Raw genomic sequence first — 23,368 nt, 5'->3', positions numbered from 1 at the left:
AAGGATACATGCACTCGGTAGAGAGGAAATGTGTCCTATTCACAGATTCGTAGTCGATAGGGGACACCGACCAAAATTCAATTTCAATAAGGATGAAATGATATGGACAAATGATAACAAGCAATGGAAGAGATCATTAGGATTTGTCTCCAAGAGAGTATATTCTTACGTGTCAACTACCCTCTTTTCTCTAATCACCGATCTAACGTTGGGAAGAAGTGATCAAAAAAGTGATTATATCAAAGACCGTCATCACATCATCATCAAGAAACTCACAGTCCATTTTGGCAATGTGTTTGTTGCTTTCTTGGATAGTGACCCTTTCAAAAATATCGTTTATCATGTTGAAAAGATTCACCTACTAGGGAGATCAAGATTAATAGAAGTGACATTAATTAATCTGGACAGGTTGGCCATTCACTTCCCCAAGGTCAAAACTATTTCTCTATACAATGATCTCGACACCGATTCATTGGTATCACTGTTTACCAATTTTGACAACCTCACATCCATCAACCTTTTATGTGTCTATTGTAATGCTGGTCCAGATATGTTTCAAATCTTGCCGACACTCATCAAACCAGGTACTCGTATCACCAAGATCATTCTTCCAAAATACTTTGATTGGGATTCATTGGATGCACAAGTCAAACAAAATCTTAGAGCCATATCATCACCAGACCTCAATCTAAATATCAAACAAGAGGACTTTCCCAATCTCAACCACATTGTTTATGGTGCATCAGTGAGTGATTTGGGGTTGTTTGTGCCTGCCACTGTCGTAAAAGTTACCTTCACTGCACATAAAAAAGGTTTAATAGATTTATTAGTTGAGCAAGCTCCACAAGTTCACGCTGTCAGATTCAAAAACATATCATATTATTCCTACATTCCAGAATTGAACAAGATCGATTTGGATAAAATACACTCATCAATGATCACCATTAAAAACAATATCAAACGAATCATAATTGATTCGCCAATCAACATTTTAGACGTAAATGTCATCAAATTTAAAGAATTGGGATATGAATATCTAGGATCAACTATTTCAAATACATCAAATTACAAATTACAATTCAAATTAATAGAAGGTAATCATCTTCATTCCTCCTCTTTAATACAAACTGAAAAAAACAATAATAATAATAATAATAATAGTCAACAATTACCAAATAATATTATTAGAAAGATTATATCTATGGTTTGGAATTTAAGAGCTCGTTGTACTTGTATTTATGATATACATATATTGGATAAATGGAAAGAAAAAGGAATGTCAATATTGGATGATGAAGGATTGATGGAATCATTCCATTCTATCAAGAATCAATGCGCTGTTCATTTTTCAACCACAACACCATACCCTCCACTTGGATTGAATGGAGTACATGTCAATCGATCAAGATTACAACTATCACTCATTTCAAAGGAAATATTCAACTATATCAAATTAAATCATTTTAATCATTTATTTATCCCCAGAGATATATTCAATGATCATCGCAATCAAATTGAATCCAATAATGAATATTTTCTCTTGGATAATATCAACTCGATTCGTGTTCATACCCATGGGGCCGTACACAGCCAAATAGATGAAAATCAAAGACTAGCAATCACCAAGGTACAGTGTCCTACTGACCAATCGACATCTTGTATCAAATATCTACCCAATATCAAATCTCTAGTATTTTTTCACTATCAAAGATCTACATATAATCAAGATATTGACCTTGATGGTATCAGTGGGCTCCAGTTCTTGACAAAATTGGATATACGCCACATTAAATCCCATCAGGCCCTTTGTGGAGTGATTGAAGCATTAAAAGGAAAACCAATCACCAAACTCTATGGAGATATGATTTATTGGGCAATCTCTGATGATGTCAAACAATCTCTCAGATCCATCTCAATCAATTCCAATGATTTGGATGTTCTAAATACATATATTGTATTGTACACAATACATGTATAGTACATATAAGACAGATTGCATCTCTCTTTTCACTCGTACTCTGGTAGTGACTTGATAAAACTACCAAATAGAATCAAAAAGATAACAACCTCAACCTATAATACAACACACTGTCTCCAATTCAATCCATCAGTTCAAATATTCAAATATATTGACCAACCATATTCTCATCATGATAGAAAACATTGTAGTAATATTTATGGTTTATTGATGGAACTTTCAAAGATGGTTCATATTCAAAGATTTATTTATCAATCCACTATCACCCCACCGTACTAGACACGTCAGCCACTTGCTTTAAAATTGATTACTCTACATCTAAACTTATCTCTGATCAATATGATCGATTGGGACATCAAAGCCAATTCGCTATAACATTTTCAAGGATCAAATAATTATAAACTAAATCACCTTTGTACAAGAACTGATGAAAATTTTAAGGTTTTGTATTTCTTTTGAAATTTGATTGGGTTTTCCTCGAGTCGACTCCCCAGACCTCGCACAATTTTCGATTTTTACTTTAATATTTTTTAATTAAATTAATAAAATGTAGGAAAGGAACAAGTATATACCAAATCTGATTACTTTACATGATAGTGCTCAGATTAAACTTGGTTGAGCGTAAAATATTTGTTCAAATCAAAAGAAATTGTGATAGTATTTTATTTCATAAAAAATAGTATACTAGGTTTTTTTACATCAATGTTATTTTAAATAGATTAGGTGCTGGAAGAAGGGAACAAAAGGATTATGATTCTACAAATGTAGGAATATTCTTTTTTCGAGAAATGGTGAAATATACCTAAAAACGAGACTTAGATCGGTGATCGTTATGAGAGATAAAAATAGGTCATATTTTATTTTTTTTTATTAAAACTTTCTTTGTGTATCACTAGACAAATAGATCCATCGATTGGTATATTTCTATCAAAATAAAATAAAAACCTTGTTGTACGATAATAAGCTGAAAGTAACTACTTGCAAACCCGCCAAAAAAAACTTAGTTTAAAATTTAAATACAAATTCACATACACAAAGTTTTGTATAGATTTTTTTACTTATTATTACTCAGCTTTTTATCTATACAATGCCGAATAAGAGAAAACCAATTCAACAACAAGTAGATGGTACAGATGGACAGCCAATCAAGCATACTAAGGTACCAAGAGGAGAAGAATTTATAGAGTAAGCATGATAGTAACATTTTCATCTTATAAAAATCACTAACTTTAGTCAACAGGTTTGAAGATCTAGCTCCTAAACTTAGAGCTGTAGGTCGGGAAGGAATAAAAGACCCTATATTTGAAGAGAGGATGAATATACATCGACATAGGTGGAAGCGTGTTCCAACATCATCTGAACCTCTCGATTATTTCAGGAGCATGATTACAAAGAGCATTGTCAAGGAAATTGTGCTTTTCAGCAACCGTACAGATGCATTTTGTCAAGATAAACCAAAGCTTAACGTATTTGAAGTATACAATTACTTTGCTTTGGTGTTTACATCTATAACCCTTGGAATAGATAATAACACAGAACTGTTTACTACTGGAACATGGTCATACAATTACCCATTCAAGGGAGAATCTCTTCCCAAGTCCAGATGGGAGCTTATTCACCCCAACATCTACATCCCCATCGACATATTTGTTAATATGCTTCAAGCCAACTTCAAAAGACACATAGACCCTGGTACTTTTCTCACAGTCGACGAATCAAGGATCAAAGCAAAGCCTAGAGATAAAGATCTACTCAGTTTTAACAAAGACAAACCAGAGAAGTGGGCCATAGAGTACAACACCCTTTCAGATACCAAGACAAGGTACTTGTTAGCTATGATACCAAGCAAGGAATACAATGGAGAGACAAGTTTTCAAAAACTAGTTGAATCTGTTAAACTAGACACCAAAAAGGACTATCATATAACAGCTGACAGCAAGTTCTCCACACTAAACCAAATAAGTTACTTGGAAAGAAATGGAATGTATGGAACGCTTTGTATTAAAGCAGATAGACTCCCATCGGAAGTATGGAAAGTAGGAATCATTGTTGGGCTGCCCCAATGGAAGTCAAGATTTGCTTTCAAGGGTGCCACTATCGCCGCTGGCTATCACAGAAACAAGGTGATGAGATTAGCGACAAATTCTTTTAAGATGAAGTCGTCCAAAACCAGGGTAACGTCAGTAGGTAGAAGTCTTATACTTAATCGCTATGATGATACCAAGAGAGCGCTCGATCAATTCAACCAGTTGGCTACCTACTTTTGGCACAACCATCCACACTCGTCCACTGACCAAAGCCAATTCCTTGGACTTCTTATGTATGCTGTCACAAATGCATATATTATGTATATTCATAATGTAGAGAGTCACCTGGATCACAGGGAGTTCATTAGAACACTTGCTACGTCTTTAGTCAAAGAATATCGTTTACCCAAGTAAAGCATACCATTTATAAGCTGCCGCGTAAAATCTCACACCAAATTGTAAAAACCTTCTCCACACCATATTTTTCACTAAAACCAACCTTTCTTGATGTATAAATGTAAATAAAAAATAATATAACCAATCTTTAATGCTTTAGATATATTTGGGTCTCAAATAATCTTACCCTGAAATCGCCTTTTCTCTATCTCAAATTTTTTGTACTTTTAAATATCATTAATATCTCTTTTATTTCAAGTTTAAAAATCTATCCTAGAAAAAATATAGTCCTTCAACTGTAGTATATGATACATTGTTCAGTTTTGTTTGTTTGATACATCTATCCCATATAAAGATATGCATCTTTCAAAACCACCCTACAAAATTTTGTGAGACGAATATCTTCGACATTTAAAGAATTTCTCCCCAACCATTAAACATTAACATAGACCACTCCGAGTATTATAAGTTCATCTTACTTGATTTACTTGTTCATTGATACTTTACAATCTTTATTTAAAGTATTAAGGAAATAAAAAAAAAAAAACTCAAAATCTGCGAGGTATGAGGGGTCGATCGTAATCTTTGTCTAAAAAGAAAAAAAAGATATTTATAGACAGAGATGACGAGGCATTTGGCCACCTCTCGAGTGATACATATGATCTTTGAGTTTATTCCTCTTTTTTTTTAATCTTTGTAGTTGCTATTTAATAATAATGGAATGCGAAGAGGAAAAGTATACACAACAACTAAAGGTACAGAAAGATTACAATCAAGGAGTGTTGGAGTACTGCTTGCCGTGGTTCATCATTGCTAGAATACTAAAGGAGGCATTTGACACTTGTGATATCTGTACTTGTGTACATTCACATGACTATAGAGATGCTGTGGAGCAACAACGATTGGCACCAGCAGCAGCGATAAAAACTCGTCACTATTCATATCCTGACAAGAAGGAATGTGAACAAAATCTGTATGTGTTTCGGTTTACGCAGGCACATTTGTTGGTCACGAAACATGAACTTGATAGAGATGACATGTGTCCTATTCACAGATTCTCCGTCGATAAGGGACACCAACCAAAATTCAATTTCGATAAGGATGGAAGCACCAGATGGACCGACTGTAGCAGTCGATGGAAGAGATCTTTGGTAGTTGTCTCCAAGAGAGTATACTCGTACGTGCTAACCAACCTATTCACCGATTTAAAGCTGGACGATGGAGATCTCCCTATCAAGCCTTTCAAATACGGTTATCACGCCGTCAAGACACTCAGAGTTTATTATTGCTCAAGTTTTGACAAATTCCTAACCAGTGACTCACCGTTCAAAGAGAGGTTAAAGGTGGTCGACAAGATTCACCTCCAAGGGTTACACTATATTAATCTGGACATATTTGTCACTCATATGCCCACTATCAAGAGTATAAATCATTTTGGCCCTGTCCAAGATTTTTCAATACCAATATTATTCACCAAATTCCGCAACCTCACATCCATCAACCTTTTCAGTGCTTGCACCCTTGGTTATAAAGGTCCAGAGTATTTTCAACCAATATCAACATTGCTCAAACCAGGTACTCGTATCACCAAGATCATTCTTCCAGAACATTTTGATTGGGATTCATTGGATGCACAAGTCAAACAAAACCTTCGAGCCATATCATCACCAGACCTCAATCTAAATATCAAACAAGAGGACTTTCCCAATCTCAACCACATTGTTTATGGTGTATCTATAAGGGATTTGGGGTTGTTTGTGCCTGCCACTGTCGTAAAAGTTACCTTCTCTGCACATAAAAAAGGTTTATTAGATTTGTTGGTTGAGCAAGCTCCACAAGTTCATATTGTCAGATTCAAAAAACCGCTACCATATCAAACTCCTGAATTGGTAATCGGTTTGGATAAAATTCAATCATCTATCAACCAAAAGAGTATCAAAAGAATCATCATTGATTCACAAACAGCTATTTTAGAGAGTAATGTCATTAGATTTAAAGAATTGGGTTATGAATATCTTGGATCAACTCATTCAAATACATCACATTACAAATTACAATTTAAATTAATAGAGAATAATAATATTGAAAATAATAATAATATTGATAATAATAATATTAAAAATGGTATTGATAATGATAATACTAGTAATAATAATAATAATAATAATAATAATAATAATAATAATAATAATAATAATAATAATAATAATAATAATAATAGTCAACAATTACCAAATAATATTATTCGACAGATTATATCAATGGTTTGGAATTTAAGAGATCGTTGTACTTGTATTTATATAACACGAATATTGGATGTTTGGAATCGCTGTACCACAAAAATATTGGATAAAGAAGGATTTTTGGAATATTTTGAATCAATCAAGAATCAATGTTCAGTTCATTTTTCAACGAAAATAACCTATTCGCCACTTGGATTCAATGGCATTGATGTCAACAGATCAAGATTACAACTATCACTCATTTCAAAAGATATATTCAATCTTATCAAATTAAATCATTTTAATCATTTATTTATCCCCATACATATATTAAATCGTCATTGCAGTAAAACTAACAATGATTATTGTATATTAGAAAACATCAATTCGATACTTGTTCCCAAAGACGAATACACCTATAACAACTACGTCGACATAAACGACAACATCGGCAACAACAACAACGGCACCGATGATATCCAACAACAATTAAATGAAAAAGAAAGATTGGCAATCACAAAGATAGAATGCTCGATTAAAAGATCGATTGATTTCATTCAAAAATTATCCAATATCAAATCTCTTGTCCTTTTGGATGGCGATATTGATGCTGACACAAGACCAAAGTTACTTGGTGCTATTGATGGATTCAAGTTCTTGACAAAATTGGATATACGCCATCTAACCGACATTGATACCCTTCGTAGTCTCGGCAGTACATTAAAAGGCAAAGCAATCACCAAACTCTATTGTTCACATTATATCAATATCACAGATGATGTCAAACAATCACTCATATCCATCTCAATCAATTCCAAACAATTGAAAATTCTAAATCAATGTCCAAATGTCAACAGATTACATCTCACTTGTAAAAAGGGAAACCAGATAAAGTTACCAAATAGAATCAAAAAGATAACAACATCAACCTATTATACAACACAATCTCTTCAACTCAATCCATCAGTTCAAACATTCAAATACATTGATCTGTGCTCCCACAGCTATATTTATATTTTATTGATGGAACTTTCAGATGTTGGTCATATTCAAAGATTTATGTATCGATCGGGAACTATCAACCCACCCATACTAGACATGTCAGATACATGCTTCGAAATCGATTACTCTACATCTAGAATAACTGGGGCCACTCCCAGATACAGCACAACTCATATGTACAGTTCATTTCAAATGTACAACCAATTCACCTTGTCATTCTCAAGAGCTGAAAAATGAATAAATTATAATTTATTTATTTATTTTTACAATTCCGTAGATATTCTAAATCAGTGTCCAAATGTAGCAAAAATTATATTTTATTGATTGAACTTCAACGATGGGTCATATCCAAATATTTATGTATCATTCCACCAAGAACCCATACTCAGACACTTACGCTAAATTGATTGCTCTATACCAATTCACTATAACATTTTCGAGAATCATATAACATCATAATCAACAATCTCTAAATGTAGAAAGACAAGAGTATAAAAAAAAAATAATTATTGAAAAAAAAAAAAACCTACGTTGTTGAAGTTCACAGAGAAATGATCATTTCTCTCTCATTCATTCAAATGAACATGTAATTCTAAAGAGCATTATAATTTATGTATATATGCGTATATACAATGAAAAGAAAAGATAGAGATAGTAATAATAATAATAGTAATGATGGAGAGGAAGAGGAAGAGGAGATTGAATATACAACACAAGGACTGAATAGATTATATAAAAAAGATCTATTAGAGTTGTGTAACAAGAATGGTGTACAAACTACCAACAAAGAGACAAAGACATTGATAATTAAAAAGCTACTCAAACATGATAAGCAAAGAAAGGAAGATGAACAAGTAATAGAGAAAATCACAGATTACAATCAAGGTGCGTTAGAGTATTGCTTGCCATGGATCATCATTGCTAGAATATTAAAGGTGGCATTTGACACTATCGATATATGTACTTGTATCGGCTCGAGTGACTATAGAGATGCTGTGGAGCAACAACGATTGATTCCAATGTTTTCGCGCGGAAACCAACCTCGTTACTATTCATATCCCGACCGTCGACCACTCGAACAAGATCTGTCAGTGTTTATGTGTATTCAAGTTGATTCGCACATCAAGAAACTTGTACCCAATGTTGGGATCTTGTGTCAAATGCACCTATTCAAAGTCGACATGGGACACAAACCACCAATATTCGATGATTGCAAGGATGATAGCAAGCTATGGAAGAGATCATTGGCAATGGTCTCCAAGAGAGTATTCTCTTACGTGTCGACTACGTTATTCACCGATATAACATTGAAACCAACCGACAAAGTGTGGAATCATATTAACGATCGTCATTGCATCATCAAGAAAGCAACTACTCTCTCGATCCTCCCATCATCATCGGCTACCAAATTCAACACATTCTTTAGAATCTCTTCAAAAGATTTGTTGTGTGATGTTGAAAAGATTCACTTTCAGAGAGTAGGATCTGGCGGAGGGTGGTACCTCCCAAAGGCCAATAGTCTGACCAATGTAGCCGAATCTCTACCAAAACTCAAGAGTATATCTCATTACGGTGATATCAACAACAATACAATCACAGCATTGTTTAAAAACTTTAACAACCTCACCTCTGTCAACCTTTTATGTGCCTCTATTGGTCCATATATATTCCAACACTTGCCAACATTCCTCCTCAAACCAGGAACCCGTATCACCAAGCTACTTCTTCCAGACCGCTTTGATTGGAATTTGTTAGATGTACAAGTCAAACAAAACCTTCGAGTTGTGTCATCACCGTACTATGATATCAAACAACAAGAGGACTTTCCTAATCTCAAACACATCGTTTATACCAAAGGGCACCTTGGACTATCAATACCAGATAGTGTCAGAAAAGTGACGTTCACCATACTCGTACCAGGTACATTCGATTCATTAATCAACTATCCACTCATCGATACCGTCAGATTCAAAAATATATCAAATGATAAAAATAATTCAAATCTTGATTTGGAGGAAAGGCAGTCATTAATAACAATCCAAAAGAATAATAATAATATCAAAAGAATAATCATTGATTCACCAACAAGTATTTTAGAGAATAGAATCATCAAATTTAAAGAATTGGGATATGAATATCTTGGATCAACCATTTCAAATACATCATATTACAAATTACAATTTAAATTAATAGATAATAATAATAATAATATTGATAATAATAGCCATCATCATCCCTCCTCTTTAATATCAACTGATAATATTATAAATAATAATAATAATAATAATAATAATAATAATAACTGTAATAATAATAGTATAAAATTACCAAACTATATTATTTATAATATTATATCTATGGTTTGGAATTTAAGAGATCGTTGTACTTGTATTTATGATAAATCGATATTGGATAGATCAATTGAAAAAGGAATGTCAATATTGGATGATGAATCATTTATTGAATCATTCCTGGCAATCAAGAATCAATGTGCCGTTCATTTTTCAACCACAACACCATACCCTCCACTTGGATTGAATGGAGTACATGTCAATCGATCAAGATTACAACTATCACTCATTTCAAAAGATTTATTCAATCATATCAAATTAAATCACTTTAATCATATGGTCAACCAGACGAGAGAACAACTCGATCAGCATCTCAACCAAATCAATAATGAATATTGTATATTAAATCATTCGGTCAACTCGATCCATGTTGGTAACAGTAGTGATTATAGCCAACTAAATGAAAATGAAAGGTTGGCAATCACAAAAGTACAATTCTCGGTTAAAAGATTGATTAGCTTAACTCAAAATCTACCCAACATCAAATCTCTTTTATTCGATTTGTACGATGATTCGGTTCGACGCCATGCTATTGATGGGCTCAAGTTCTTGACCAAATTGGATATTCGTAGAAGTACTCCCTATGAGACCTATGATATCATTCATAGTATGAACCGTGCATTAAAAGGCAAACCAATCACCAAACTCTATTGTCCAAGCTATCGTGGTGTCCCCGATGATGTCAAACAATCTGTCAGATCCATCTCAATCAATTCCAAACAATTCGATATTCTAGATCAATTTCCAAATCTAGACAGACTACATCTATCTTGTGAAGTAGAGTGTAGTGACTTGATAAAACTACCAAATAGAATCAAAAAGATAACAACCTCAACCTGTAATACAACACACTGTCTTCAACTCAATCCATCAGTTCAAACATTTAAATACATTAATAATCAATTCGAATCGTGTAGCTATATTTACATTTTATTGATGGAACTTTCAAAGGTTGGTCATCATCATATTCAAAGGTTTATGTATCGATCCAGCATCAACCCACCCATACTTGACATGTCGACCACTTGTTTTAAAATTGATTACTCTACATCTAAAATTGGTAATCCTAGTACTAGAGGTCAAACAACCTTAACATTTTCGAGAATCAAATCTATCTAAAAAGTTGATATTATTTAATAAATTCAAAAGACCCTAGTCTTGGTTTATTTTCTATTTACAATTAATTCATTAATTAATACTTTTGTTATCTACTTTGTATTAAAGGGGTATTATCTTATTATTATTATTATATGGTTGGTCGATTATTTTTTAGTATTTACAAGAGGAGTTTTATCAGACTCTTCAGGCATTCCCTTTGTACTTATTTTACCTGCAGTTTGTTGAACTGGAACATTGTTGTTGTTATAATATTGTACTGGTGGTTGTTGTTGTTGTTGTTGTTGTTGATAATTTGGATTGTACATTGGTTGTTGGTATTGCATATATTGTTGTTGTGGTTGACCTTGGAAATATTGTACTGGTGGTTGTTGTTGTTGTTGAAGTGGCATTGGAATGACAAAGGGAGGTGGAGCTACGATGGCAGTAGAAGTGGTAATCTCAACAAATTGTTGTGAAGTATGGTGGTCTTTATGACCAAGTCTTGCAACAATATTAAATGTAAGACCTCTTTGTGCAAAATGTCCATTGAGTCTACAGGTAAGTGCATTTCGAACCTACAGTAAAAAAAAAAAATTAATATTAATATTATATTAAATAATTGTTGTATACTAATGTTTGTTTTATATATATACCTTTCTACCAATAACAAGAAGTGCAGCTAAAAATAAAGAAGAATCTACTACCAGAATACCAATTGAACCCATGATATAAATCTTTGCATATTCATTTTCCTGTCCATCGATTGGTATACAACCCTTTACAATGAGACCGATGCAAGCCAACATGATCACAAAGAATACGGCAGCAGCTATGAAATTACGTTTAACTTGTTTTCTATTGTATACATTGTATAGTGACTTGAATTGTTTGTAGTCCTCTGTCGACATGATTGGTGTTAATTCATATGGAATAACATTTGGGTATGGATGATAAATTCTAAATGTTGACATGTTTGTGATTGTTGTTGTTGTTGTTGTTTAATTAAAATATACTTTGTTGTTTTATCGCGTAGTTGATGAGATATTATTATTATTACGTTGTTGTTATTGTTGAATAATATAATTTGTTCAAATTATTATTATTATTTGTATTTATGATTAATCAAATGATGATGATTTAAATGATGATGTGGAAACGACTCTTTTATAGTTGATCTCCAGTCCTTCAAAACAGCGAATGGCACTTGTGCAAAAGCGAAACTTTTTGAAACGGTGACCTTGCTTTTCGGGGTCTCGCGGAGTGATCTTAAACAAAAAAGCCTTCAGAATCAACATTCCATACGATGTGGCCTGGGAAAAACGAAAGGTGATCCTTTATATTAACGATTGATTCATATATTGATATAGATATTATCATTCATGTGATAAGATATTACAACTTTTGTAAAGACCAACTTACAAAGATCATCAAATAAATAAAAATATCATTATTTATTTTATTTTTTTATTTTTTTTTTTGTACTGATATTAATAACAGTGGGCGTAAGATTAAACATGCGCTATTCAAAATAGTATCAAAGTACGGTTTTCAAAGGAGCTGATCTTACTTGACTCCTAGGGAGTGCAGTACATTGAAACTATTTATAATAATAGCAAGTCATTTAGGTATATATGTATGACCAGCAAGAAACCCCCTTTCGTCTTTAAAGATATGGTTAAGAGTCTGGGATTGAGCCTCGTTTCGGTATATGCTAGCATATTTCCTCCTATTCTCAGTCATTATCTTTGGAATGTAAGCAGGGGGGGATCAACGGTGTCATACATAGTATTTACTTTTATGTTTATTGTTACTGTTTGTCAATGATGAAAACCTTTTCTTAATCACATATTATTAACATATATACGTAGATCTGCAATACACAAGAACTTAAGGAATCCATTGTAATTATCACTGTCGAAAGGAACTAATCATTAGATCCTCCTTCGGTTGAATTCAATGATGAACATTCTTCTTTTGTTTTCTATCTACAGAGAAATTAAAGTAATAATTATGTTTGAAGAATAAAGGCGATTCTGAGACACATAAACCATACATACATATACATAAATATAATAAATACTTATTGTTATTATACTTTACATCAATCTTTTAAAAGATTTATTATTATTTAATTATTTAATTATTTTTAGATTTAGAAACCATTATGATTCTCTACATCATTAAAATATCTTACTGTCTTTATTTTCAATTCATCGATAGCTTCTTCATCACAAATGATCATTGCTCTCTTGTGCATTTGTAATGCTGATGCTGTCCACATATGACTTACACCTTCTTCAATTGTTTTATATAATGCCATTGCCTAAATAAATTAAAGGAATGATGAATGAGTACAAGTATCATCTTTATATCTATATCTATCTATATATATATATTTATATTTATACCTTTGAATGACCAGTAACAATTAAGATGACTTCACGAGCATCAAGGATTGTACCAACACCAACAGTCAATGCTTGAGTTGGTACTTGAGAGACATTGTCAAAGAAACGACTATTGACAAGGATAGTTTCACGAGTTAAACTCTTGAGACGGGTACGAGAGGCAAGAGAGGAACCTGGCTCGTTAAAGGCAATGTGTCCGTCGACACCCATACCACCGAGAAAGATGTCGATACCGCCATACGACTCGATTGTCTTTTCATAGTTTTCACATTCAACCGTGGCATCTGAAGCCATACCATTGAGGATATGTACGTTGCGATGATCGATATCAATGTGATTGAACAAATTCTCGTGCATAAAGTAGTGATAAGAGAATGGATGTTTCTTGTCCAAACCAAGGTATTCGTCCATGTTAAAGGTAGCTACATGCTTGAATGAAAGCTCGCCAGCTTTGTGATATTCAACCAATAGCTTGTAGATTGGTAGCGGAGATGATCCAGTTGGTAGTCCCAACACCAAGTATGGTCTAGTAGGTGTTGGTACAAATCCTTTGATTCTATCCTTTAAATACTTTGCAATGTATTCTCCTGCTTGATTCTTATCTTTTTTAATGATTAATCTCATTCTCGACAACTAAACTATTTGAATAATGCAATGATGATGATGATGATGATGATCAACTCACAGCTCGACATGACAGAAGAGGTGGTTCCCAATGCCACAACAAACAACCGATTAAAAAATTATTAATTAAATTTCATCGATGTTCCGACGTGAACGATCCCACCCATCATTAATCATCATCCACAAAGTATCTCCGTTTTTGTTTTTTTTTGAAAACACAAGACCTTCCTCCTCCTTTCGGCCTGGGTACCTGATTTATACCATTGGTGAAATTGAATTGGTTCCTCTGTTTATTTATGTTCGGCTTGTTTTGAACTACTTTTTTTTTACTCTGATCAAAGGTTTTTTTTGTTTTTTCTTTTTCTTTTTCTTTTTTTTTTTTTTTTTTTTTTTTTGATGCAATTTGCAGGTCAATGTTGCGTAAAGAGTAATTGCATTGCATTGTTTAGTAAACTACTGTTGTATATATTTTTAGTTTTAGACTACCTCGAGATCAGTCAGATTCAACCCTCATAAACAAACAAAGAGAAGAAGGAAATTTCAACACATTAATAGCAAGCCACACACAGACATACACACAACCAATCATTTTAGTTATTTATTGAATAAATAAGATTGACATTATTACTGATCAGAATTCGATTGGATTGATTGGATAGGACACAACCACAACACAAAAACTGTCTATTTGTTTAACAAAGCAACAATAATCATCCTATAAATAATCAATTGAAAAGTAAGTTTGGTTCAATCAAGAGATTCTTAGAGTTTCAAGTCTCAGCTGCGACAATTGTATCCATCATATGAATCTGAGCAAACGCAACAAAAACTTACCCTCACACTGTTCGTTCATTCACTCAAACCACACCCCTCACTGAACCGTTTGCAATGTTCTTCTATCACCACCCACCCTCCATGAACAACAACCACACACTACTACTACATGGACAAATAATAATATAATTTAAAGAGAGAGACAAGTAAAGGGGGTACAGTACATCAATCATATACATACACACAGGTATAATATATTATAATCACATAAATATTATAATTTGTTTGTTTTTGTTTGTTTGTTTGCACATACACTGTCAAATTCACATTTATTATATTAAAACTCTCTATTTTACTCTTTTTTTTTATCGATACAGTCCCCTTTATAGTTGGTTGGATCATTATCTCTTTTTATTATTATATATTGTTGTTTTATTTATTTTATTTTTATCTCTCTCTCTCTAAACTATTGTTAATAGATATCGATAGTAATAGTACCAAAGACTGATGATTAACCGATTCTTTCTATTATTCATTATAACCAAATTTCTAGTTGCCATCTATATCTTGATCAATAATCATAATCATAATCATCGAGTCAACCAACAACATCAACAACATCAGATTATTACAAATTCCCAACAACAACAACAACAACAACAACAACTTCAAATTCAACAAAGACCAATATTCTTACCACTATCTATATTACATAATACTAGACCATTTTCAATTGTCCAAGTTTAAAAATAGAGACCTCATTATTGATTATTTAAAATCAAATTCGCAATTTCCAGATTATTTGGTCAACAATCTGATTATTATTTTTATTCAATCAAATGGATGATTATTCTCAATCACATATATTCCTATCAGCATTATATTTTGTATTTTCATTTGGTGCTTTGATAGGGTATAGGATTAAACATGTTTGTAAGTATATACATTAAAACAACAAAACATATCATACATGGAATAATAATTAATTAAATATTTATTATTTATTTTATTTAGGGGAAAAATATGCAATTGGATTTATGTTATTGGTTGTATTGGGTGGATTATTAAGAGCAGTTAGCTTTTTATTGTATATATTGGAATTAAATGACGTTATACATCTTGGTGGTAAAATATTAAATGTATTTAGTGTTTTACCATCATTTCTTTTTATCACTGCATATACTATATCTCTTATTTTAGGGTAAGTCAAAACAAATCAGTCCAATCAATCAATCAATTGAAAGAAAAAATATTAATTAATTAATTTATTTATTTAGATTAATTATAAATGAAAGAAAAAGTTCACAAAAGGGATCCAAGGTTGATCTTTACAAGAGAGGAATACTTATTTTCAATATAATCATGTATGTGGTGGTACTTGTTTTCATTGTATTGGACTTTTCCCTAGATACCTCGGAAAGCAATGTATCGGTCAACGAGCCAACCACCACCATGGAATCTGCACTCCAACTTTTTGATGCAATCATCTATTTATCAACTCCTATTTTTATTTTTGTCGTGTATGTTATAAACCAAAACCAAAACAGACCACAACCAATGTTTACTAATTATTTATTTATTTATTTATTTGTTTTTAGATTTTTTATAATTATTAAAAAAGGTACAGCACCAGAACCATCATCTGATTTGAAAACAAGACAGGTATTTGCCATCATTATCGTTTCAGCCATTGTATGTTTTGTTTTACGTGGTGTATTGGTTATTGTAACAACCTTTTATCCATTAAATTATTGGTGGAAAGATGTAGTATATTATGTCATTTTGGAGGTACTACCACTTAGTTGTCTACTCTATATTATGAGTACCCATGAAAGCCAGAAATATTTGCAAGGTAGTCCACCTCTATTGGGTGAACATTATAATAGACCTTATCAATAATAATCATAGTAAATCATATTTTTTCCCTCATCCTCCTCCTCCTCCTCCATCACCTCCATCACACAACATAATTATGGAAATAAGTAATTTCCAGAATTAAATATATATATATCAACATCCTTCCTTCCCTCCCTCCATCTTAATAGTAACAGTAATAATAATAGTATCTATTATTAGATATTAAAAGTGTTATTCATTCAACTTGATTGGATAATACTTGTACCCTTAACAAAATTAAAATTAAAAATATTAATAATATTTTGTATATATTTCTAAAAATTACATGTATACCAGTCGTCACTGTTATTATTATTATTATTAATAGGTCCATAGACCAACAGTATATAGAGTTAGAGAGAGCGTAGCCAGTATGTTTGATTTACAAATACTATTAATCTAAAAATAACATTTCCCAACACCAGTGTGGTTGTCCCATCCCAATCCATAATAGTAAAACTTGTAAGTTTGCATTGATAAAAGTAAATCAATTTTCAATTCTATTTACTAATTACTGTTTTATAGATATCCCTTTTATTATAAAACAATGATTTATACACCCATCCCACACCACCCCCATTTCAACAATGGGTTATTGGTAATGGTAAAACGACGCGCTACTCTAAATATCATGACACCATTCTTTCATTGATGTATTCAACAACAATACTTGAGATCATCAACGTTGTTGTTTATTCTGTCGAAACAATGATGACAATACGGATACGACAATTGTCGGGTGTGTGATGTAATTTAATTATCCCCCCCCACTACATGCTAATAGATATATATATTGATATATTGATATTAATTATTGAAATTTGGTTTTAATAATTTCATCACCAACATATATATACTCCACACCATACGACAACAACTAGAATAATGTATACTTTACTAGTATTGCAATGGGCCCAAAACTCACACATATATGGCTCCTGTCTACTACCAACAATATTTACTAATTAATTCCAATAATGGATGACCATTTTTTTTTTTGCTCTACTTCATCCTCTAGTATTATACACAAACCATCTAGTATAAATACAAGATGATTTCAAATAGATCAAATCATCAAACCAACCAACCAACCAACCAATTCTATAAATATCTTTTTAGTAATCTAAAACTAACAAAAACCAAACCTTTTTCAAAAAATGACTCTTATGCATGCTCTTGCCTCAATGAATGTTGCTGGAACCGTATCTCCAATCAACAAACAAACCCTATCTGCTTTAAAGGGTAGCGCACTCCTTGGTTCCAATTCTTCGGCTTCTTGTTATGACCCATGCGGTGGTAACAATGGTGGAGGTGGTCTTGTTGGTGGTCTATTGGGTGGTCTCTTGGGTGGTGGTGGCAACGGTGGTGGTGGTGGTCTCCTCTCTCTCCATGCTCAAACATCTGGTTTATTGAACGCGAACATCAATCTTGATATCTAGACTCCTACTACTAGGCAATTTTTCCAACCCTCCAAGCAAGCAAGCAACATATGCTGCTCTTAAACATTATCTTTTTCCCAAACAAAACAACAACAATCTTTTTCTTTTCCCAATCAATATTAATATAAAATAAATATTAATACATTTTTCCAGGTTTCCTTTTAAATTTATAATACTATTATCTCTCTTTTTTTTAATTCTTTTTATTGTTTATATAATTTATTAAATCATTTTTGAAAAATTAAATTAAAAGTGAATCATCACCAAATTTCAGGCTTTCATTCATAATATTAGTGTCATACCACCAACACACTTATATGTAACAAAGTACATCATCATCATCATATGTAGTGTAAAATATATAATCAACTCATAGATATAAAAAGTAAATAGATTTAAATTGTTTCGATAGATAGATACTAGTATAGATAGAATCAAATCATGTTGTGTGTTAGAAGGCCATCAGATAATACGATAAGAGAATATTTGCAAGAGAGAACAGAGGAAGCATTTTCATATTCACCGGTACATGGAACCAAAGAGTACGAAACTAAAGAAGAGTATCAACATGACTCCAAGTACAATCAATTCGATATAGATCAAACTAGGATCAAATTGGGCAATGGAAGAGAATGCTTTGAAAAGGCAGTACAAGCACTCAAGACTTGGAAACCATTCGATATTGATTGGGTTAATTTCTGTTTCAACGATGTTCCTGTGGCAGTAGGATCGACCGTTGGCATTCTATCAAAGCAATTGGGATTTTGGGTGTTGTCATTTTGTCGAATCGTCTATATCATTGACGGTCCCGAAGAAGATGACGATGTTGTTCGCTATGGATTTGCATACGGTACACTATCACAACATTTGGAGCGTGGAGAAGAAAGATTTGTAGTTGAATGGCGTCGAACAGCTGCCAACCCAGAAGGTGAAGTCTTTTATGAAATAATGAGTTTCTCTGAACCTCAACACTGGATGACTCAACTTGGTTATCCTTTGGCAAGATTCTTTCAAGTATGTACATATATATATAGAGACACAAATAATCATTTCATTGATGATTTAACAATTTATTTCTTTTACTTTTTAGAATAAGTTTGGTATTGACTCAGGGAATGCAATGTTGCGAGCAGTAGGTTCTGCTCAAGCTATTAAACATATATAGAAAATAGACATGTACTTTTTTTAATAATTAATAATAATAATAATAATAAAATATAGATGGTATATAACAATACCGTAACGGTAAAAATGAATCGATCGATCAAATTTAAGAATTTATTACGTTATTCCAGGTTCCTTATCCTATACTAGGATTCAGATACTTCTTCTTGTTGTTTTTGTTGTTCCATCATTTTTGATTTTTCCATTAATTTATCAATAATTCTCTTTGGTTGAAGGAATGAACCATTGGTAGGTTGCTTACAAACAAAACATTTTTTACTCTTTGCATTGTGATCCAGAGCACAAGACTCACAAAAGAAATGTTTACATTTTGTCATTACTGGATTGTCAAATGGTTTCTTGCAAATAAAACATGCAAATGGAAGATCTTCTTCATCGATGGCATCTGAACCATTTCCATTGGCTTTAAAGTCTCTCTTTTTCTCGTCTTTTGGATCAATAAATCCACGTTTTCCTTTTCTCTGTTCTTCTTCATAGTCCTTGTCAATTTGCCATCCTTGTTTGTAATCTGATCTATCATGTAAATAAATACAAGCATCACCAAAACTACATTGTCCAGTATCCTTGTAATCTTTGCAAACACTTGGTTGATAATCAAATCTACATGATCCTTTATAATTTGTATTTAATTGTTTTATTGGTCCAGCTCTAAAAAAATAGAATAAATAGATATATATTAGTTAATCAATAAATAAAACTATACACATTTACTATTTATATTAAAGTACATACTTGACACCAGCACCTTTATATGATAAATCTTCTTTTTTCTGTACAAAGTTTGTATATGCTTTCATTCCTCTATATATACCATCGTTATTATTCAACTGTGAAGGGTTATCCTTTTCATCATCTCTTTCTACAATGGTTGATGTTTGATCAGCCTCTGTCATCATTGCTTTCGCAGATCCAGATGTGTTGTATGAGAAATCAGCCTTCTTTTCAGTTGCTGTTGTATATTGATTAACTACTTTGGTTGGTTTTAATTTCTTCTTTTCAGATTCCAATGATGATGATTCATCCTCTACTTGTTCATTTTCATTGTTATTACTTTTCTGTTCATCTTCATCATCTGTTTCCTTTCTTCTCATCATATTGTTTCTATTTTTGTTTGGTCTTTTAAACATTGCTGTTGGTTTGGTTGTTGTAGTTGTACTAACAGAATCATCGTTTTCTGTTATATCTGTCATTTTTATATGTATTTATAAAACTTGATTAATATGTTATTATTAAAATAAATGACTTTGTAGTTCATGAGGTTGACGACGATTCTCGAGAAATCGATTATTGAAAAATTGAAAATAAATAAAATAAAATAAAAATAATAATACTTTTGGAATGGTATTCTTTTGGATTCTAAAGAATTATTATATATATATTATCTACAATTACTAAATAATTTATTACTAGGGAGGAGAGTCGTTGCCGAAAAATGTATTTGATTTAATTTGATTTGTTTCGTCGATTGGTTTGGTTGAGGGGATTTGACTTTTACAAAAATGAATATTTTGTTCATTAATCTAAAAGTAAATAAAAAAAGAAATAAATAATCAGTTAGTATTACAAAAAGAAGAGGAAGAGAAGAGTTGGAGGGAGAGAAGGCAAGTTGAACGAAGAATTTAATAGGAAGGTGGTTGTGGAGGTGGAAAATTAAAAAGGAAGGAAGGAAGGAACTGGAAAAGAAGAATTTAAAAAAAAAAATAGTTTCCAAAAAAAAATCGATCAAATATTATTTTGTTGAATTGAAGAAAGAAGAGAAGATATAAATATTCAAAAGAAGAAGATGATGGAAGAGGGTGAAGAAGGAAGGAGGGAAGGAAGGAAGCAAATGAGAAGAAATTGGAAGGGGATGAAGGGAAGAAGGAAGTGAAGAAGTAGGGTTGATGATGGTTTAATTACTTTTATAATCCAAAACATGATTGATTTGGTTGATTTGGTTGATTTAATTTGATTTAATTGAATTGATTGAAGGGTTGGACTAATTAAGTTTCTTTGTTTTTTTTTTTGATTTGATTCTATATTTGATTGATTTAATAATCTTCTCTTTTTGGACTACGACTATAATATCTATCACGTGGTGCTGGACGATCACGATCATAAACACCACCACCGCTACCACCACTTGGATAATGGTGATGACCACGTGAAGGAGATGGTTTACGATCGTATCCACTGTTTCCTCCGCCGCTGCCACCACCGCCACCGCCACCGCCGCCACCTGATCCATATGAATAACGATCGTAACCAGATTGGGGAGGTGGTCTACGGTCATAGGGAGTTCTATCACGTGAACTAGATAATGAAGAGGATGATGAAGAAGAGGATGAAGATGATGAACGACGATGTTCTCTTCCACGTCTTTCAGACGACGAAGAGGAGGGTGGGTACGGGTCAGCTTGGATGTATCGGTCGTATTCCTCCCATGGGTGGAGTGGTGCCAATCCCATGTATGGTGGTGCCGAGAGGGAATGTTCGTATTCTGATGCTGGGTATGGCAAGAGTCCCTCGGGACGGCCTGCACCGCCACCGCCGCCACCACCACCGCGGTGGTGTGAGGATGAGGAGCCCCCAGATCCACCACCACCACCTCCACGCGAGTAGACTGGTTGGTGTGGAGGAGGGTATGGCATGTACATGGGAGGTGGCATATGACGGTCGTCATAGAGACCGCCTGGTGGAGGCGGGTAATGGTGTCCATGGTGATGACCATGGTGGGGAGGAAGGTGGTGATGACCGTGGTGGTGTGGAGCGCCATGCATTTTATAACCATTGTTGGGACGACGACCGCTCAATTCATCGGGATGACAACCCTTGCATTTACAGATCTTGCATCCACCGTCTGGCAATGTTCCAACACGTACTGACGAGGGAACCTGGCATAGACATGCTTTGCCAGTCTCTGAGAACGCTTTCATACACGGACGACAACACCCATTCTTGAGTGGGATGGCGTCAGCAGCTCCTGTACCAGCTCCAGCCGACACTGCACCGGTCGACGATGCGTTGGCGCCAGTTGTTGTTGGCGTGGCAGTCGAAGCATTTGATTTGGGGAGGGGTGTCTGGCTGGCAGCACTCGTGCTATTCGTCTCTGACGCAGCATCGTCTGTGCTAGTATCGAGTGGCAGCTGTCCATCGCCTGTAGTGTCGGCAGGATGACACCCGTTGCAGTTGCACGTGACACATCCATTCTCTCCCAGCTTGCCTTTACGTTGGTTGCTTGGCACCTGACACAGACACGATCGTCCATTTGAACGACTCTCCTTGCAACAATTTGAACAACATACACGAGTAGGTAACAGTGCCGATGAAGTGTATCCACCTCCATTTGCCAAACTTGTTGCTGATCCATTACTACTACCACTCGTAGTATTTATTATATTATTACCATTGCTAGCAGTACTACCAGTACTACTATTTCCATTATTACTACTATTACTATCCTTTTCTTTCTTTAAAGAAGATGCAGAAGATGGAGCATCATCTTTTGTAGTGTCCATCTTTCCTCCTCCACCCAAGTCATTATCTGAATGATAGGCATAATTATAATCGACGTCGTCCTCTTCCTCTGCATCGTCGTCCTCGTCATCCTCTTCATCTGACTTTTTCGTCTCGTTTCTACCTCTAGCATGTTTCTTCTTTGATGATGATGATGAATGATGATCCTTTGACACTGTCACGCTATCATCTGTGCCATCCAAATCCTTATCCTTTGGTTTACTCTGCATTTGCATTGTCAGCTGAGTATGTTGTTGCTTTGCAAGACAATTACATTCAGGTCCACAACAATTCATAGATGAACAACATCCACCTTTACTTGTGCTATCCATCTCTCTCTCTTTCTCTATCTCTCTTTATCTATATATTAATATAAATAATCTAATCTATCTTTAAAATGTTTAAAAAATACAAACTAAAAACGCGTTGAACCCTCCACTTCTTTCATTTTACTTTTTTTTCAAACTTTAAAT

At 33.5% G+C, this 23,368-nt stretch overlaps 11 protein-coding genes across 11 annotated transcripts; 7 read left to right on the top strand and 4 right to left on the bottom strand.

Moving 5' to 3' along the window:
- Nucleotides 1–28: 28 nt before the first annotated feature.
- Nucleotides 29–4,582, top strand: DFA_11007 (uncharacterized protein; the record flags this gene model as incomplete). Its single annotated transcript, XM_004351203.1, has 6 exons — nucleotides 29–1,954; nucleotides 2,060–2,250; nucleotides 2,697–2,742; nucleotides 3,051–3,163; nucleotides 3,357–4,161; nucleotides 4,562–4,582. 6 exons carry the CDS (start codon nucleotides 29–31, stop codon nucleotides 4,580–4,582), a joined length of 3,102 nt encoding a protein of 1,033 aa, XP_004351255.1.
- Nucleotides 4,583–5,117: 535 nt separating this feature from the next.
- Nucleotides 5,118–7,862, top strand: DFA_11006 (uncharacterized protein; the record flags this gene model as incomplete). The annotated part of the gene is made up of 1 exon (XM_004351202.1): nucleotides 5,118–7,862. One exon carries the CDS (start codon nucleotides 5,118–5,120, stop codon nucleotides 7,860–7,862), a length of 2,745 nt encoding a protein of 914 aa, XP_004351254.1.
- A 395-nt stretch (nucleotides 7,863–8,257) lies between these two features.
- Nucleotides 8,258–11,095, top strand: DFA_11005 (uncharacterized protein; the record flags this gene model as incomplete). The annotated part of the gene is made up of 1 exon (XM_004351201.1): nucleotides 8,258–11,095. The coding sequence occupies one exon, from the start codon at nucleotides 8,258–8,260 to the stop codon at nucleotides 11,093–11,095; it is 2,838 nt and encodes a 945-aa protein (XP_004351253.1).
- Nucleotides 11,096–11,238: 143 nt separating this feature from the next.
- Nucleotides 11,239–12,045, bottom strand: DFA_11004 (uncharacterized protein; the record flags this gene model as incomplete). The annotated part of the gene is made up of 2 exons (XM_004351200.1): nucleotides 11,239–11,649; nucleotides 11,728–12,045. The coding sequence occupies 2 exons, from the start codon at nucleotides 12,043–12,045 to the stop codon at nucleotides 11,239–11,241; spliced, it is 729 nt and encodes a 242-aa protein (XP_004351252.1).
- Nucleotides 12,046–12,176: 131 nt separating this feature from the next.
- gnpda1 (glucosamine-6-phosphate isomerase) lies at nucleotides 12,177–14,106 on the bottom strand (the record flags this gene model as incomplete). The annotated part of the gene is made up of 5 exons (XM_004351199.1): nucleotides 12,177–12,339; nucleotides 12,642–12,671; nucleotides 13,155–13,180; nucleotides 13,269–13,397; nucleotides 13,483–14,106. 5 exons carry the CDS (start codon nucleotides 14,104–14,106, stop codon nucleotides 12,177–12,179), a joined length of 972 nt encoding a protein of 323 aa, XP_004351251.1.
- Nucleotides 14,107–14,502: 396 nt separating this feature from the next.
- On the top strand, nucleotides 14,503–15,627 carry DFA_11002 (uncharacterized protein; the record flags this gene model as incomplete). The annotated part of the gene is made up of 3 exons (XM_004351198.1): nucleotides 14,503–14,567; nucleotides 14,808–14,842; nucleotides 15,434–15,627. 3 exons carry the CDS (start codon nucleotides 14,503–14,505, stop codon nucleotides 15,625–15,627), a joined length of 294 nt encoding a protein of 97 aa, XP_004351250.1.
- A 92-nt stretch (nucleotides 15,628–15,719) lies between these two features.
- Nucleotides 15,720–16,779, top strand: DFA_11001 (uncharacterized protein; the record flags this gene model as incomplete). The annotated part of the gene is made up of 4 exons (XM_004351197.1): nucleotides 15,720–15,813; nucleotides 15,895–16,081; nucleotides 16,158–16,400; nucleotides 16,479–16,779. 4 exons carry the CDS (start codon nucleotides 15,720–15,722, stop codon nucleotides 16,777–16,779), a joined length of 825 nt encoding a protein of 274 aa, XP_004351249.1.
- A 1,154-nt stretch (nucleotides 16,780–17,933) lies between these two features.
- Nucleotides 17,934–18,215, top strand: DFA_11000 (hssA/2C/7E family protein; the record flags this gene model as incomplete). Its single annotated transcript, XM_004351196.1, has 1 exon — nucleotides 17,934–18,215. One exon carries the CDS (start codon nucleotides 17,934–17,936, stop codon nucleotides 18,213–18,215), a length of 282 nt encoding a protein of 93 aa, XP_004351248.1.
- A 441-nt stretch (nucleotides 18,216–18,656) lies between these two features.
- Nucleotides 18,657–19,380, top strand: DFA_10999 (uncharacterized protein; the record flags this gene model as incomplete). The annotated part of the gene is made up of 2 exons (XM_004351195.1): nucleotides 18,657–19,229; nucleotides 19,306–19,380. 2 exons carry the CDS (start codon nucleotides 18,657–18,659, stop codon nucleotides 19,378–19,380), a joined length of 648 nt encoding a protein of 215 aa, XP_004351247.1.
- Nucleotides 19,381–19,525: 145 nt separating this feature from the next.
- On the bottom strand, nucleotides 19,526–20,590 carry rnf113 (RING zinc finger-containing protein; the record flags this gene model as incomplete). The annotated part of the gene is made up of 2 exons (XM_004351194.1): nucleotides 19,526–20,048; nucleotides 20,133–20,590. 2 exons carry the CDS (start codon nucleotides 20,588–20,590, stop codon nucleotides 19,526–19,528), a joined length of 981 nt encoding a protein of 326 aa, XP_004351246.1.
- Nucleotides 20,591–21,430: 840 nt separating this feature from the next.
- Nucleotides 21,431–23,227, bottom strand: DFA_10997 (uncharacterized protein; the record flags this gene model as incomplete). Its single annotated transcript, XM_004351193.1, has 2 exons — nucleotides 21,431–22,597; nucleotides 22,685–23,227. The coding sequence occupies 2 exons, from the start codon at nucleotides 23,225–23,227 to the stop codon at nucleotides 21,431–21,433; spliced, it is 1,710 nt and encodes a 569-aa protein (XP_004351245.1).
- Nucleotides 23,228–23,368: the final 141 nt, after the last annotated feature.

Source organism: Cavenderia fasciculata (genome assembly GCF_000203815.1).
Source record: "Cavenderia fasciculata unplaced genomic scaffold Scf_EUAJFUG02G6ADK-5, whole genome shotgun sequence".
NCBI classification, from domain to species: domain Eukaryota; phylum Evosea; class Eumycetozoa; order Acytosteliales; family Cavenderiaceae; genus Cavenderia; species Cavenderia fasciculata.
The sequence above is the reverse complement of the archived record's forward strand: the minus strand, read 5'-3'. Positions and strand labels throughout refer to the sequence as shown.